The sequence below is a fragment of the Lepidochelys kempii genome, chromosome 26 (genome assembly GCF_965140285.1).
Source record: "Lepidochelys kempii isolate rLepKem1 chromosome 26, rLepKem1.hap1, whole genome shotgun sequence".
NCBI lineage: Eukaryota > Metazoa > Chordata > Testudines > Cheloniidae > Lepidochelys > Lepidochelys kempii.
The window spans coordinates 14,933,893-14,951,415 of record NC_136405.1 but is presented as its reverse complement, the minus strand read 5'-3'; the positions used below and the strand labels follow the sequence as shown (position 1 = coordinate 14,951,415).

At 57.7% G+C, this 17,523-nt stretch overlaps 1 protein-coding gene across 1 annotated transcript in view; it reads right to left on the bottom strand.

The window, feature by feature from the left end:
- Nucleotides 1-13,902, bottom strand: part of CNNM4 (cyclin and CBS domain divalent metal cation transport mediator 4) — a 42,391-nt gene extending 28,489 nt beyond the window's left edge. The window contains exon 1 of the mRNA XM_073325473.1: nucleotides 12,450-13,902. Within this exon, the coding sequence (XP_073181574.1) occupies nucleotides 12,450-13,866 (1,417 nt within the window). The 5' untranslated portion in view covers nucleotides 13,867-13,902. The remainder of the gene's footprint in view (nucleotides 1-12,449) is intronic.
- Between the last annotated feature and the right edge of the window lie 3,621 nt (nucleotides 13,903-17,523).

Here is a 17,523-nt window from a genome sequence, read left to right as displayed (position 1 = left end):
GCCCGGTGCCACTGGCCCCATGGTAAACCCAGTATGGGTTAAATTAAGAGGCAGCAGGTTTAAAACAAAGAAAAAGGAAGTATTTCTCCACACGAGGCACAGTCAACTTGTGGAACTCCTTGCCAGAGGATGTTGTGAAGGCCAAAACTACACCAGGGTTCAAAAAAGCATTAGATAAGTTCATGGAGGATTGGTCCATCAATGGCTATTACCCAAGATGGTCAGGGATGCAAACCCATGCTCTGAGTGTCCCTAGCCTCTGGCTGCCAGAAGCTGGGAATAGGCGACAGGGGATGGATCACTTGGTGATTCCCTGTGCTGGTCATTCCCTTTGGGGCACCTGGCAGGGGCCACTGTCGGCAGACAGGACACTGGGCTGGATGGACCTTTGGTCTGACCCAGTCTGGCCAGTCTCGTGTTCTAGATCTGGCACATTCATTCTGAAAGGCAGCGAGGTTGAGTTAACTAGACGTGGCCTGTCAGATCTGGGTGCTCTTTCCAGATCTGGCTAGCGTGACCATGTACAGCCTCACATGGGTGACAGTTGTTTGTCTCTACGTTAGAAATGGGCTAACAATCAGGGTTGTGAAGTGCACAAAGCGTGAAAAGCAGTTAGCAGAACACACATGGACTCTCAGTCTCCAGCCAAGTGCATGTTCCCCTAGGCTACAGGCCCTGTTGGGAAGAGGACTCTCTCTGCCCCGTGCTGGCATCCCATGCACGGTCCAGCGTACCACAAACGAAAGGTGAATGACTTGGTAACAACGAGCCTTTGTAGCTTGTTCTTGGTACCAAGCGCCGGATCTCCACAGCACCAGCCCCATGGGGCGAGTTTTATGGGCGTTTTGCCTATAGATCTTTCTCTGTCTTTGTGCAAAAACGGACGGTCAGAAAGCTGACATTTTAGAAACCGCATTGGTGTGGCCATGTCGGTCCCAGGCTATTAGAGACAAGGGCGGGGAGTGGAGATCTTTTATTGGAGCAACTTCTGCGGAGAGAGACAAGTGCTCGAGCTACACAGAGTCTTCCTCAGGTCTGGGAAACAGGGCATTGGAGGAAGGGTTGGGGGGCTGGATCTCAGCAGCCCCTTTGCCAAGTGGCCTCAATTTGCAGCACCCGTGCTCCCCTGGCCCGGACATGGCACGCTCACGACGTTCGGGGACTTGGGAGAGGTTCGAAAATTCAGCTTTAAAACAGAAACTGTTGCCACCGGAGCAGGTTGCAATGTTCTCCCTAGACACCAGTCACGCTCTGGAGCAAGGAGTCCAAGGAACTGGCGAACGAGAACACCTTGGCCAGTGAGGGTCGCACCTTACAGACATTAGCTGGAGGTGGTGGGTGCCTTATCCTTCCAGGTCACACGGACACAGAGGCACAGCAAGGAAAGGTCTCCCCCAAGGTCACTCAGTGAGTCTCCGTCTGGCTCTCTTCCCAAGCTCCCCTATTCGCTTCCTGACCTTCCCCCAGCCCTGGTGTCCCTCCCTCGGCCCCCTCCCCACGAGGAAGCAGGGAACCTGCTTGCTCACCCTGCCAGCCACGCCAGCTGAGCCTGCCATACTGGAAAGGCTGCTGCCGGGCAGAGAGAAGATCAAAAGGAACCACCCTGGGGCAGGCAGGAAGGTCCATCCCCCTGCGGCGGGGCCGCCTCGGCAGGGAGTTTGCACAGATCAGGCAACGCCCCCTCTCACCTGCCTGGGTCTGCACGCCCTTCTCCACCGGCATTAGCTCCTTCCCCTTCCCCTGCCGAACCGCTCAGTTCACCCCTTGGGCTGCCCCCCAGCAGATGAGGCTCCCCGTCTGCCTGGCCAGCCGCTGCCCCCGCACCCTGCTCCCGCACTGGCAATGAGTGACACACGGGGACCAGCTCAGCACGGAGCCAGGACAGAAGAGGGGGAAAGAGATGGATCTTCCCGACACGTAGCCTCGGCGCCGCAGGCCCGAAAGGCCCGTTCATTCAGAGAGCGCTGAATTCCCAGGGACAACCCCAGCTTTTCGCCAGCACTGGCCAGGCCGAGATCCCAACGCGCATCAGCATCACTCTCCCCACTGCCCAGATGGGAAACCGAGGAACGGTTCCAGCCGGCCAGTGGCAGAGCCAGGAACACAACCCAGGTCCCGAAGTTCAGTCCAGGGCTCTAGCCACGCAGCCATATAAAGACAGACCTGCCGTGGTCCATACACTGGCCTCCCCCGTCCCCCTGACTCAACTGCAGCAGCTCGCACACATGTATCCAGGCACTGACGGGGACCCACCTCTCAATAGTTCAGACGCCGACTTTCTGCCTCTGGGCACATCTGCCCCGCTGCCTGCTGTCACCCCCATCCGCTTCTCTGTGCCCCCATCCGCCTCTCTCCATCCCCCTCCACCTCAGGCCAAACCGCGGCCTCATTCACCCGCACAGCGTCCGTAGGGCTGCCCCAGCCAGTCCAACACCCTGCAGGGCCGGTACGTGATTCTTAGGAGAGCTGGAAAACACCCATCACCTGGGGTGATGGTGCCACTAGGGGATGTTGCCTATGGGCACAGTTCAGCACAGCTGCAACTGGGGAGGAGGCTGGGAGTCCATGTGGTGCCTGATCCCGACGGACTCCAGGAGCTTCACGTTAGCACTGGGTGCCTCACCCCAGGGAGAAACCCAGGCGCCCCCAAAAACAGCGGAGAGGGGTGTCAAATGCGACAGCCCGCACGGCTCCTCTCCTGGCTGGGAGCACAGCTGCAGCCTGCTTGGGATCGCTGCTCCTGCTGCTGAAGCAGGGCCCCAGGCTCTGTGCATGGGGTCGGGGGGGAAGCCATGGGCCCTGGCAGCGACACCGGGATCTGTCTGCAACACGACTACTGGATGCCACATCAGATCGATGCCACAATTTCAGGGCATGTCCTAGGGGGAAATCAGCAAGTCAAAAGGGGGCGCTGGGGGGGCACCCGGAGCCCCTGTCAGCTCATTAGCACAGCCCCAGGCCCGAGCACCTCTGCAATTGTCTATGGTCAAACAAGGTCTGACCCCAGCCGCTGATGCCTCCCAGCACAACAGCTGAACTCCTCTGCCCATCCCACGCCGGGTTTCACAGGCCAGCACCCTGGGACTTAACTCCGAGATTGGGAGGGGAGAGGGTGTGGGGAGGCATGAGGTGGCCCAGGTTTGGGGGAAGGGGGCACAGGGCCCCTGGCATGGGGGGAATTGGGCAGAATTGCAGGGAGACCCTGAACTGAATGGGGTAGGAGGGCGGCACCCAGAGTGTTTGTGCAAGTGGACTGGACGCTTGGCTGACATGAGCGACAAGGGGACCCCCGGGATTTAACACACATGACAAACCAGGGATTTGGGGCCCAGGCTGCCTTTACCGCCAGGCCCCCCTCGGCCACAGGCTCCCTGGCGCAGCCAATCAGCACCAGGACGAAGGGGCCCCTCCCATTTCCGCTTTGGGAAGGGAGGAGTTACAGCGAGGGATGGATCCGAGCCCCGACCTGGCACCTGGGCGCGCACAGCATGGCTGAGATGATGAGAGGACCCACGGCTGCCCTCAAGCCCCACCGAGCGCCCGAGAACTGGGGCTGAACCTCAGCTGGTGTCCACTGGCACAGGCCCAGTGACTGCAGAGGCTAGGACAGCTCCCGCCAGCTGGGCGCTGCCCCGCTGCCCCTGCCCCTGGGATGCCGAACGCTCCATACAGAATTCCTGCAGCTCTGATGCGGCCACAGTGTTGTCTAGTGGTTAGAGCAGGAGGCTGCTGGTCAGGACCCCTGCACCCCACTCCCAGCTCCAGCACCGACTCACGCTGGGACTTCATAAGAACTTAAGAACGGCCCTACTGGGTGAGACCAAAGGTCCATCTAGTCCAGGATCCTGTCTGCTGACAGTGGCCAATGCCAGGTGCCCCAGAGGGAGTGAACAGAACAGGTCATCATCAAGTGATCCATCTCCTGTCGCCCATTCCCAGCTTCTGGCAAACAGGCTCAGGACACCATCCCTGCCCATCCTGGCTAATAGCCACCAATGGACCTGTCCCCCATGAACTTATCTAGTTCTTTTTTGAACCCTGTTATGTTCTTGGCCTTCACAACATCTGCTGGCAGCGTGTTCCACAGACTGACCGAGCGTTGTGTGAAAAAAATACGTCCTTTTGTTTGTTTTAAACCTGCTGCCTATTAATTTCCTTTGGTGACCCCCTAGTTCCTGTGTTATGAGAAGGAGTAACCCCCTGGTTGCTGCGCACTCTGCCCACTTGGCCAGGCCTCCTCTCTCCTTCTCACCGCGTGCGGCGCACTCTGAGACAGAGCGTCGGGTGGGCGCCTCCCACCTCCCCTCCTCGCACAACAGCCCTGGGGCAGCAGCTGCAACTGCTCATATGGAAGCATCACTCAGGAAGCCGCACGTGGCTGGGTCTCCATGCAACTCAGCAGCTGGAAATGGGGGGCCCAATCCAAAGCCCCCTGAGGCCAGTGGAAAGACTCCCAGGGACCCAATGGGCTTTGCAACAGGCCCGAGGAGAGGAGCCAGGCCTGTGGTTACTACTGTCGCTACGTGGTCAGCCAGTTCTCTGCAGATCGTCGGCCCTCCGCTGCACCAGACCCTGCCCAGCCGATGGCTCCAGCCACCACCCACCCAGCAACTCGCAGACCAAATACTGCTCAGAAATGGCCCCTTCTCCAGCTGCCCTGAAGGCAGGATTTCGCAGAGCCAGCAGGCCTGCAAGGGTCAGACGAGATGATCACAGTGATCCCTTCTGGCCATCCAGTCTGCAAAGCCAGAGCCCCCGCCTACGCCCCCGCATCCAGCCCATACTTCTGCTGGAGCTCACTCAAACATCTGTGTGTCAGAACGTGCCCACCCAAAAGGACGCTCAGCGGGGCAATACTCCGTCCCAGACCGGGAGCAGATCCAATATCTTCTGACCCCGCAAGCTCACAGATTGGTGTTTGGTAAAGGACCTGGGGATTACAGTGGATGAGAAGCTGGATGAGAGTCAGCAGTGTGCCCTTGTTGCCAAGAAGGCCGATGACATATTGGGCTGTATTAGTAGGAGTACTGCCAGCAGATCGAGGGACGTGATTATTCCCCTCTATTTGGCACTGGTGAGGCCACATCTGGAGTATTGTGTCCAGTTTTGGGCCCTCACTACAGAAAGGATGTGGACAAATTGGAGAGTCCAGCGGAGGGCAACGAAAATGATTAGGAGGCTGGGGCACATGACTCATGAGGAGAGGCTGAGGGAACTGGGGTTATTTTAGTCTGCGGAAGAGAAGAATGAGGGGGGATTTGATAGCAGATTTCAGCTACCCGAAGGGAGGTTCCAAAGAAGATGGATCTAGACTGTTCTCACTGGTGGCAGATGACAGAACGAGGAGCAATGGTCTCAAGTTGCAGTGGGGGAGGTCTAGGACGGATATTAGGAAACACTATTTCACTAGGAGGGTGGTGAAGCACTGGAATGCGTTACCTAGGGAGGTGGTGGAATCTCCTTCCTCAGAGGTTTTTAAAGCCTGGCTTGACAAAGCCCTGGCTGGGATGATTTAGTTGGGGTTGGTCCTGCTTTGAGCAGGGGGTTGGACTAGATACCTCCTGAGGTCCCTTCCAACCCTGATCTTCTGTGATTCTATGATAAAGCTAAGAACTCTCCTTACCAGTAGCACATGGGGTTTAGCTTTAGCGCTGGCAGCCTGCTAGGCTGTAAAAATCACAACATCATGATGCAGGGAAAGCTAATTGTACAGGTTTCAGAATCGTACCAGCTCCAATTTCTCCCTCCCATAGAGGCTGGTCAGTTGAGCTCCTGCTATTCAGGAAGCCCGGCTTTACACGTGAAGGCGATGGAGAGCACGACCAATGGAGTACGGAAGAATACTACAACAGAGATTTTGGCTGGTAAATTACGTGGTGGCACAAACAGAACACTCCTGGAGCTGGCCCAGCTTCCCCACTCAGGAGTAACGGGACCACCCCAGAGACAGTAAATCCTTTGACCGACGGCCCCCATCACGCACACTAGTGCTGTTAAATAGGAGCATGGTAGGCCCAGATCGACAGCCCGTGCATTCGTTAATAAGATACCATTGGGCAAATTGCAATGACATCACTGTCTCTAAAACACTCCTTGGACCAGCCCAGATAGGCCACAGACGCCTGTCTCTGTGTGATCACAGCTGCCTCCAACCGCTACGCGTCAGTGAGTCAGGAGGGAGCTTCCCTGGAAATTGCTCCAGGACTGGGATCTCGCTCCTGGACGAAATCAGCACAAGCGTGAGCAGCAGGAGCTGCCGAGCGTGAAGGAGAGGGGGAGAAACAGATCCCTTATTGTTGGCCCAGCTCCTCCCTTGGGGAGGTGGCCAGAGAGCACAGTGATGGGCACCACGTAAGAACCTAGAGACAGCACAGGGCGGAGCTCCTGCCACCTCACCTAGAAAGGGACACGGCAGCAGATGTTCGGAGACGGACCCAGCAAGCCCCGGGCTCCAGGCCCAGATTCTGCGGCACACTCAACCACGTGCTTAGACCCCACTGACGCCCCCAAGGCAGATGTGGGTTACATGCTTTGGGGACCCAGGAGGGGCAGAGAGACATATCTGTGAAGGGAGATTCTACTGCGGGCAGTTATGCTGAGTGGAAAAGGGAATCCCACTGCTCCCCTCCCTTCGGGGCCCGGTTTTCAAGGACTTCAAAGCCTCAGCTGGGGCCAGACTGAACTTCACTATTGCACTGATAATGACGTGACAGGTGAGACAGCAATGGGCAGCCGTATAAAATGACAGACTAGCAGATAGATCGGGTGGGGGGGTGGGGGGGCACAGACAGCCAGACGGGCTCTCAAGGTAGATTTTCAAAGGCAACATTGAAAACTTGGTGATTTATTTCGGTGCCTAAAAAGGAGTGGAGCTCTTGTGAAAATCTGGCCCCTTGTTCGTCCATTCTTGGCTCTCCCCAGCTGGGCAAGCCCCCTGCTCTCATGCCACCGGCTCCCCGCTCTGAATGAGGAGGAGGACAGTAACCTTGCGGGCTTGGGACCATGGAGACAGGATGGAAGATGCCATCGTGCTGTTAGCCCCCGGAGGGGAGAGCAGGGGGACAGCTGTGAACTGGGACGTCAAGAAGTTTAACAGTGATCTATTGTGCCCTTCCCCATGCCAGTGCCGATTCAGCCTGTGGAACTCACTGCCACATGAGGGAAAAGAAATGCTCCTGCACGACTTAAGAATGGTGTTAGAAGAGTAAATACTATTTACAGATGCTCTGTGAGTTTCCACTTTCCTGCCTGACCCAGGACAAGGAACTGGACAGGTCAGGAGTGATTTGCAATGTTATTACAAATATTTACCAGTGCACGCTGGGTTTTGCCCCTGGGCTGCGGCTGATTTTGCAAGGCTGATTCACAGCGATCTGAGCTACATCTGAAGGTGCAAGAAAAACGAAGTCTCATTCTTCAGGGCATAGCTGAAAGTGGCCCAGGACGAGCCGGAAAAGGACACCAGTACCCATCCTTGGCTTTGCTGCTCTGCTCCAGGAGCCAGCAGCAAAATGAAATTCACCAGATCTCTTTTCTGAAGGCACACAGAGTGGTGTGGGAAGGGGAGAAGGACAGGCTGGACTGGGAAACGGCACAGAATAGAGGAGAGACTGGAGAGGAGAGAACTGAATGTGCAAAGAACCAAGACTTTGGCTAGATAGGCCAGAGATCAGGAAGCCAGGCTGGAGTTTGGGAGACCCAGCTCAATCCCCTGCTCTGCCACAGACTACCTGTGTGACCTTGGCAAGTCACTTAGTCTCTCTGGGCCCCTGCTCTGTGTCTGTAAAGCAGGAGAACAGCACTGGCCTGCCTCATGGCGCTGCAAAGATCAGTGTAGGTAGGATTGTGAGACATCCAGATACCACCACCACGGGGGCCAGATAAGCATTGTGGTGACGAGCGGCGGATGGGGCGGATGCTCCGAGACCGATGGCAAGAGATGTAATCAATACGGGGACAGAGCAGGGCAAGGAGATCTAATGGGGGCATGGATCAGTGTCCAGAGAAGAATGCGGGGGTAACAAAGAAGGCAGGCGGTGGTGGGATGCCAGATGCGATACTGACGGAGGATCTTAATGTGAACTGAAAAGCTTTCACCCACTGAGATCTGTTCCTTCGGCAGGAGTTGCCACTGGAACGCGGACCCGTCAGCGGGGCCGGGGCAGAGGGGAGGAGGAACCGGCGTTCACAGACTGTGGCTTGCAGGCTGCTTGCTCTCTGCGGCAAGGGGAAAGCCAAAGGCAAGAGGCTATTTTTTTTTAAGGCCTTTTATCTCCCCTTGAGGCCCAAGCTTGGAGAACGTCAGCCAGCCCAGCAGTCGATTGGCAGAGTAACAGGCTGCATCATGGGAGAGCAGCGCCAGGCTCCGGAGACCCTCAGCCCACCAGGGACTGTCTGCACCCTGGAGCAGCCCCGGGGGGCAGAGGGGCAGGAGTGCTTTGTGCTGCTCTCAAGGTGCAGGGTATGGGGGCAAGAGAGCGTTAGCCACGGCTGGAGCGAAGAGACCCTGCCCCACAAGGCCCCAGGGGTAGAGGAAGAGAAATCCTGCAAGAGCTTCCACAGCCCCCTGCAAAGTGAGTACGTTCTCCTACGTGGGCGTGTGCCCCACACCACACAGCGGGGACCTCAGGCACTGCCCAGATTGCCTCGCCCTGCAATTCCACCCCTGCGGCTGGCCCGGGCTGCGGGGCTGTTAGACACCCAGGCTCAGACCCGAGCTCTGGGACCTTCCTGCCTTGCAGGGGCCTAGCATGGAACAGCTACACTGCAATTGAACAGCCCCTTGGCCCAAACGCCCCACGAGCCTGAGTCAGCTGGCCCAGGCCAGCCACGGGTGTGGACACACCCTCAATCACGGACTTTAACCCAGGGCCCTTCTCTAGCCCCGCCCATCCGAGGATCTCAGAGCACATACTCAGCATAGGATGCTTCTGCACGCGCTCCCTGAGAGCGGGGTCTGAGTCACTGGCCCCAGTTACAAAGTGCACAGAGAGGGTGGGAACTTGCCCAGGGACCTCAGCGAGTGGGCAGAAGAGCTGGGCACAGAACCCAGCAGGCCTGACTTCGCCAGGGGCCTCAGCCCACCCTCGCGGGACCAACTTCGGGGGGGTGCGGGAGAAAGGGGCTTGATCTTCACACGGGCTCAACCCTGGGCCAATTTTGTCCCCAAAATGATTAAAAAAAGCAGTAAGAGGCTCCAGTGGGAGGTTAGGTCCATGCCCAGCCCTGTCCAGCAGGCGGGGTTGAGTGAATCTGCAGCTTAGCCACTAATTCCTTGATTTAGGTTTTTTAAGTGTGTGTGTTGGGTGGGTGGATTGGGGGTATTGATATTCGGGGGCTCATAACCCCTCTCCTCCCCCATCAGGGAAGTCTGTGGGCAGAGCTGCAGCTCAGCAAGGTTCCCAACTTTGACTCAGTTTTCAGCTGGCTGGACTGAGGTCCTGGCTACTGTCACGGGGGTAGCGTGGCCGGGGTGTGACCTGCCCCATGCCCGCGACCCCAGAACATACACACCAGTGCCTCAGGGGCGCATGCTTGCAAAGGCTCTTGCAGATGGGGCTTTGGGGTGCGGGGACGCCAGAGATCCTTGTGACCATTCCCCCAAGTGCTCTCACGGCGCAAACTCCTGCCAGCCTCTACCCGCGGCCAGGCAGGGCGGGAACCAGGTTTATTAGGTCCAACGTACAGCACGAACCACACCTGGACCAGCTGAGCAGAAAAGCTGCAGCCAGCCCGGACCGGAGGGTGCGCCTGGAGTTCAGGCGACTGAGCCAGAACCACACCCAACGGGGACGAGGGATCAGATTAAAGTGACCTGAGCTCCTGTCCCAACCCCAGACATGTGTGTAAAGCCGGCCAGCCATGTCCGTGGTGCCCATCGCGTGGGTAAATGGGGCGGGCACCGGGGCACTGGCGCAGTGGCAGATTCCAGATTTTCAGGTGCTAACTGGCAGTGCCCCAGCGATGGTTCTAGCAAACAAGTCTCTCCCCACCCCCATTGCTGCCTGGGCTGGGGAGAAAGGGGACTGGCAAGGGTCCCAGTCCTGCTCCCTTCGAAGCCGCAGGGAAAACTCCCTTTCAGTGCAAAGGGAGCGAGCTGGGCCCGTGGTTGGGGCGGAAGGTGGGTAACAGGGAGAGTGGATTCCTGTTCGGCTGGGTGGGGGGGACACGTGTAATGCATTCCCGCCAGGTTCCCCAGCAGGCTCAGATGATCCCTGCAGAGCTCGCAGCCCCGTGGGGCTGAACCAGAAGCAGTAAACATCGTCCCAGTAGTTCGCCCTGCCTGGGGTGGGACCTTTGGAGCCCAGGGCCCACAGGGCTGCAGGTGTCTCAGCCTGGCTGCGGGGTCAGCGCAGGGACAAAGGCTGCACAGCGCAGAGCAAACACAGATCAAGCCCCACGCAGACTGGGATGCCCGTGCCGGCTACTCCCAGGAAAGGGCCAAGAGACACAAACAAAGCGCTCAGCCCTGGGCCCACACACCCAGCTGGGAGCCGGCCCAACAGCCAGCCCTGGGCCTCGCTGTCGCCATTCTGTGAAATGACCCATTGTCTCCTGATCCCCAACACAAGTATTGCAGGCAACTCCCCCAGCTGCTGGAGCGGAGGAACGGCCTCTGGGCGAGAGGGGACTTCTGTCTCCATGGCCTGCTCAGATCTTGAGCTCTCTGCTCTGAGCGTCCCCAAGTGCTGGGGCCAGCGGGGTGGACCCCTGTCCATCAGGAACTGGAGTGCGACACCTCATCCCTCTGCACACAGGCCACAAACCAGTCATCGCATTGCCAGGACTTTGGGCCACAGCTGACTCGGTTCCAAAGCGTGTCTCTGCAGCCCACTGCCAGAGCCCTGAGTCTGCCGAATGTAACCACTGGGCCCATCGGGTAAAGCTGAAGCCAGCGCAGTGACCCTGGTGCCAAATCAGTGTAAGAGGAGAATCAGGCCCGGGGCACCCAGCAAGTGCAGTTATACTGGAAAGAGAGCAGCGCTTCCTGGCTTGTTTGCCTCTCTTCCCGCTAAGCTGGAGAGCCAAGCTAGTAACTGTCCCGGTCACTGCACCGCTGGTGGGGTCAAGTCCTACCCCATATATACCGGGGCTAGAGAGTGACCCACATGGCTGGGTGGGAGTGGGGGTGGGGGAGGGAAGGCAGGGTGGCGTACAAGCAATTTGTTGCTTTGACTTCCTAGTTTACACAGTAACGCAAGCTGCAGATTGAAGGTCCTCAACCACATGGGGACCCCTGCCCCCAGCACATTACACAGAACTGCCATCTAAGGGACAGCATGAGGGGGGACACTTCTGCCTTGGACACCCCCCACCCCAGCCTGGCTGAACCCTGAGTCTCTGACGTGCACTTGGCTCACCCGGCACCAGGAATGCTCGAAAACAAATGAGAAAATCACCCACAGTCTGAATTAAAGAGACATCACCAAGTTAAAAACCCCGTATTTGAGTCAAGACGTTTCTTCCCTGGGCTAAGGACAGCCGAAATGATAAAAAAACACTAAACTGACCCCCCCTCTCCCCGAGCCACAATTCCCCCCCACACACACACACACTTTGTTTGCTTTCTGCATTTCATTCCACCTGGACAACAGATTCCTCAATTTCATTGGCACTCCTACATCAGTTTCACTTTCAGGTTCTCTGCTGTAGCAGGTCCTGCAATGTTTGAGTTGCAAACACATGGGGAAGTGGTTAGCTCCAGATATAAATAAAACCCCAAACAAAGGCTGTGTGCATGTAAAATATTTTATGTAAATATTAGCTTTTGGAAACTTTTTAGACCAAAACCTCCATCTGAGGCCTAAGGAATCCATCAGTGCCCATTAATGGGTCTCTGGGGCTGCTGATCAGAGAATAAACAAGGCTTTTTTGCAGACAAAGTATTTCTAAATTTTTGCGTTGAACTGAGTTTGCCTCCTCGCAATATAAATAGAAGTCTCTCCCTCCCCTGCAATGCTCAGTTTTACATATCCTCGCTGCCAAACAGTCGGTAGGAGTGCATCCCTTCCCCTGCGAGCTGCTGCCGGAGCATGTGTCCCTACGAGGTGCCATCTAGTTCACCTCCACAGGGGCCCAGCTCAGGATTGGTCCTTGCAGCATAGTTGCAAATGTTTGGTCTAGTCTAGTTTTAAACACCCCCGAGTGCCTGGGATTCTAGCATTTCCCCTTGGGAGGAGAAGCCTCTGGCAGGTGTCATTCAGCTCCCCTGATCTAACTCTACTGAGGTTAGCAGAGATGCCTCTGGATTTGCACCGGTGTAACTGAGCCCAGTGGTGGAGAGACTCCAGTGATGGTCAGTCTAGAGTTTCCTTTCTCACTTTCCCTCTAGTCACAGCCCCTTGGCATTCCTCCATCTGCCCACTAAAGCCGCAAGCTACTGACCTAGCGCTCCAGCCCAGCCCCAACACAACAGCGGAGCAAGCAGAACCCAACCTGGGCGGGCTTACCTTTTTTGAACTCCTCCAGCATAGCATCCAGCTTGGTGTCGTGGAAGACGAAATGGACCGGGTGGTTGTAGAACTTGGTGATGGTCTTGAGGGGGGTGCAATCGTCAGGGTCCACAAAGGCCAGGTCCTTGACGTAGAGGATGTCCACGATGTTGGAGCGCTCCTCCTCATAGACCGGGATGCGGGTGTAGCCGCTCTCCATGATCTCCGACATTGTGTTGAAGTCCAGGATGGCGTCGCTGTTGATCATGAAGCAATCGTGGAGCGGGGTCATGACATCCTCCACTGTCTTAGTCCGGAGCTCCAGCGCTCCCTGGATCATGTTGAGCTCCTCCTTGACCAGATCGTTGTAGGGCTCCGTCACCTTCAGCATCTCGACCAGCTTCTCACGGTTGTAGACGGTGCCGATCTCCTGGCCCAGGATGCAGTCCAGGAGCTTGCTGATGGGGAAGGAGAGGGGGAACGTCACCAGCATGAAGAACTTGGTGATGGCGATGGTGTTGGCGCCCACGGCCAGGCCGTGCCGGGAGCAGAGGGCCTGCGGCACGATCTCGCCGAAGATGACGATGCCGATGGTGGAGGCAATGACGGCGCCTAAGCCGGAGCCGATCAGGTCGTCCAGTAGGATGGTGAGGGTGGTGTTCACCAGCACGTTGCCCAGCAGCAAGGAGCAGAGCAGGTAGTTGCCCTTCCTGCGGATGGGCTCGATCTTGCGGGCGTAGCGCTTCTCCTTGTTGGTGCCGCAGTTCTGCACGATGCGCAGCTCCATGGGGTCCAGCGCCATGAGGCCCAGGTTGAGGCCGCTGAACATGCCGGAGAGCACCAGCAGGCAGAGGATGAGGATGATCTGGAACCAGAGGGGCAGCAGCGACTTCTTCTCCTCCACCACCATGAGGCGGCCGTCGCTGCCCTGGTGCTGCAGCCAGGGCTGGCCGGGGCCGCGCTTGGTGCACAGGACGTAGACCTTGGCCCGCTCGTGCTTCCGCAGGGGCCGCACCCGCACGAGCAGCACCCCCGAGGTGTCGCGCGTCTCGGCCATGCGGGGCTGCACCACCAGGTCCTGGGTGGGCTCGGGGCAGCCGCCCTCGGCCCGGGCCGGGGCGCTGGCGTTGCCCGCCGCGCTGGCGTTGGCCCAGGCGCCCAGGGCGGCGAAGGCCACCAGCTCCCCGGTGCCCGGCCGGATGCCCAGCCCGAAGAGCCGCAGCCGCACCTGGCTGCCCTCGGTCACCTGGATGACGCCCCCCTCGGCCGCCGCGGCCGCCGGCTTGCTGGTGCCCTCCAGCCGCATGCCCAGGATCACGCTGCCGCCCTCGCTGCCGGTCGGGCCCGGCCCCGCCGCCAGGGGGAGCGCGAGCGCCAGCCCCAGCAGCGCCCGCAGCGCCCCCGCCGCCGCCGCGCCCCCGCCGCCCGGCGCCATGTTCCGCTCGCCCCGCGCCTCGCCCCGCGCCTCGCCCGTCACAACCGCCCGCTGCTGGGCCCGCGGCGGCGCGCACGTCGCCCGCCGCGCGGCCCCGCCCCCTCGCCCCGGCCCCGCCCCCTTAAGGAGGCGCCGGGCTGGGGGGGGGGGGAGCGTTAAGGAGGCGGGAGTTCGCGGCTGCGGGGGGCCGTGGTAGGGGGCGGGGGGTGAATTTTTGGGGGAGGGTGTTATGGGGCGGGGGGGTTGACTTTTGGGCGTTATGGGGCAGGAGGGTTGATTTTTGGGGGGGCGTTGGGGGAGGGTGTTATGGGGCGGGGGGGTGATTTTTGGAGGGTGTTGGGGGAGGGTGTTATGGGGCGGGGGGGTTGACTTTGGGGGGGTGATGGGGGAGGGTGTTATGGGGCGGGAGGGTTGATTTTTGGGGGAGGGTGTTATGGGGCAGGAGGGTTGATTTTTGGGGGGGTGATGGGGGAGGGTGTTATGGGGCGGGGGGGTTGATTTTTGGGGGAGGGTGTTATGGGGCAGGAGGGTTGATTTTTGGGGGGGTGATGGGGGAGGGTGTTATGGGGCAGGAGGGTTGATTTTTGGGGGGGTGATGGGGGAGGGTGTTATGGGGCGGGGGGGTTGACTTTGGGGGGGTGATGGGGGAGGGTGTTATGGGGCGGGAGGGTTGATTTTTGGGGGAGGGTGTTATGGGGCAGGAGGGTTGATTTTTGGGGGGGTGATGGGGGAGGGTGTTATGGGGCAGGAGGGTTGATTTTTGGGGGGGTGATGGGGGAGGGTGTTATGGGGCGGGGGGTTGACTTTGGGGGGGTGATGGGGGAGGGTGTTATGGGGCGGGAGGGTTGATTTTTGGGGGGGTGTTGGGGGAGGGTGTTATGGGGCAGGAGGGTTGATTTTTGGGGGGGTGTTGGGGGAGGGTGTTATGGGGCGGGGGTGACTTTTGGGGGACGGTGGGGGAGGGCGTTATGGGGCGGGAGGGTTGATTTTTGGGGGAGGGTGTTATGGGGCAGGAGGGTTGATTTTTGGGGGGGTGATGGGGGAGGGTGTTATGGGGCGGGGGGGTTGACTTTGGGGGGGTGATGGGGGAGGGTGTTATGGGGCGGGAGGGTTGATTTTTGGGGGGGTGATGGGGGAGGGTGTTATGGGGCAGGAGGGTTGACTTTGGGGGGGTGATGGGGGAGGGTGTTATGGGGCGGGAGGGTTGATTTTTGGGGGGGTGTTGGGGGAGGGTGTTATGGGGCAGGAGGGTTGATTTTTGGGGGGGTGTTGGGGGAGGGTGTTATGGGGCGGGGGGTGACTTTGGGGGGACGGTGGGGGAGGGCGTTATGGGGTTGGGGATGATTTTCAGAGTGGTGGGGGAGGGGGTGCATGGGACAGGGGGTGATTCTTGGGGGGGGGTACAGAAGGGGGATGTAGGGAACTGTGGGGCAGGGGTGTCCTTTGGGGCAGCCCTGCCATGCCTAGGCCTCTCTGCCCTGCCCCGCCCCGCCCCGCCCCCGGTGTAAGACACTATCCCATAGTTAACATGGGGGCTAGGCCCCTACAGAGGGACATGATGATACTCTCTAGGGCGCGGCTGGGGAGTCACGCCCCTGAGCTTCTCCCAGCTCGCACGCTGACCCTCCCACCTGGTGGAATTTTCCACTCCTTGCCCCTTGTTTATTGATTCATGACTTTGCCATAAAACGCAGGAGTCAGTAACTACAGGAAGGGGACCGACACCTTGGCGGCTTGCCCAGCGCCATCCTGCAGCCTTCGATCCCTCTTGTGTTATGAGAAGGAGTAAATCACACTCCCTTATTTACTTTCTCCACACCCATCATGATTTTATAGACCTCTATCATATCCCCCCTTAGTCGTCCCTTTTCCAAGCTGAAAAGTCCCAGTCTTATTCATCTCTCCTCATACGGAAGCTGTTCCATCCCCCTCATCATTTTTGTTGCCCTTTTCTGAACCTTTTCCAATTCCAATATATCTTTTTAGAGATGGGGTGACCACATCTGCAGACAGTATTCCAGATGTGGGCGTACCATAGATTTATGTAGACGCAATATGATATTTTCTGTCTTATCTCTATCCCTTTCTTAATGATTCCCAACATTGTTTGATTTTTTTGACGGCCGCTGCACATTGAGTGGATGTTTTCAGAGAACTGTCCACAATAACTTCAGGATCTCTCTTGAGTGGTAACAGCTAATTTAGACCCCATCATTTGATATGTGTAGTTGGCATTGTGTTTTCCGAGGTGCATTACTTTGTATTCCTTGTGGTGGGTTTTATGACAGACACATTACAGCAGCGGTGATTGTCCTCCAAAAAGCATGCAGAAAGAGCTCCTTATTGTGGCATCAGAGAAAACCTGCATTGTGCACCTGGCACTCTGCCGCTGGGTAATGCTGGCATGTGAGGAGGTCTATAAATATCTTGCATTTCTAGAGTGTACTCCATCCCTGGAGGATCCCAGACTGCTTTTCAAACTGTTATACAAAGCACACAGGTCATTCCCACCAGGCCTGACATGCAGCTACCCCTGGGGTGGGATGTCTGAGCTGTTTAACTCATAGTAACACTAGGAACAGTTCAGGGGCCCAAGCTTGTGCAGTATTGACCATCCTCAACTCCCTTTAAAGGGGATTTGAAGACTCAGCCTGGCTCGAATCAGGCTGTAGGACGGGAGTTGTAGGAAATTCTGTACCCAAATAAACTGCAGGAGGGATGTAAAGAGGCGGAATGTGATTACTGACTTTGGAACGGGGCTACAGCATGCTGACTTCTGCCAGGAGGCTGCACCTCCACCCCTGGAGAACAAACAGTCCTGGCTAGGTAACATACCTTGTACCTTCACCGGGGGAGCAGAGAGGGCGGCGATAGGTCTGGAGTCAGTGGTAGGACAGATGTACAAGAAGTCACTAATAAAAGCATCTTGGCAGAGGGCCCAAAGGCACTCAGACAGCTCCAGCCAAACCTTCTGGATCATTTGCCCAAGTACCTGCAGTTCCCATCTCGGACTGAATATTGAGCGACAGAAGCTGGTTCTGCTCAGAGCACTTTCATAAATAAAGAGTTTAGCTAGCTCAGCACAGAGCACACTTCTCCTTGAACAGCTTTGATGCTGCCTTGTTGAGCAAAGTCCCTCTTCGGTGCTGGCCCCAAGTAGCTGGTAGAAAGAGGCAACAGCCCTGCCAGGTGCATCAGATCAGCTCAACCTGACCCTGCCTGATTAGAGAGGAAACAACCTGGTTGGTTCCTTGAGACAAAAGTTCCCTGGTATTTTTAACGGCCCATGGCCCTTAACTGCTCTGACCAGTCACTGTGCAGCCATGGGAGCCCACCAGCTGAATAAGGTTGAGTTGCACAAAGCAGGTCTGTGTGGGGACGTGATGGGATGTTTGGATGAAGACAATTCTGCGGGGCTAGTGAGTAGTGGGCTGGTTCACCGAACCCCAGAGTGTCAGTACTCAGTTACCAGGTGAGCTCGGGGTTGTAGCACTCCAGGAGAGTCATGTCAGCGTATGATGCAAGCAGACGAAACCTAGTGAGTCAGACTTTCAAAGACAGCACAGCGTGCGGGAATGGCCCCGCTGGGCAGCCTGCATAGCTCACAAACAATGTCAGGACCCCAGGGCAGGCCCTGTAATCCAGCCCCAGTTCTTC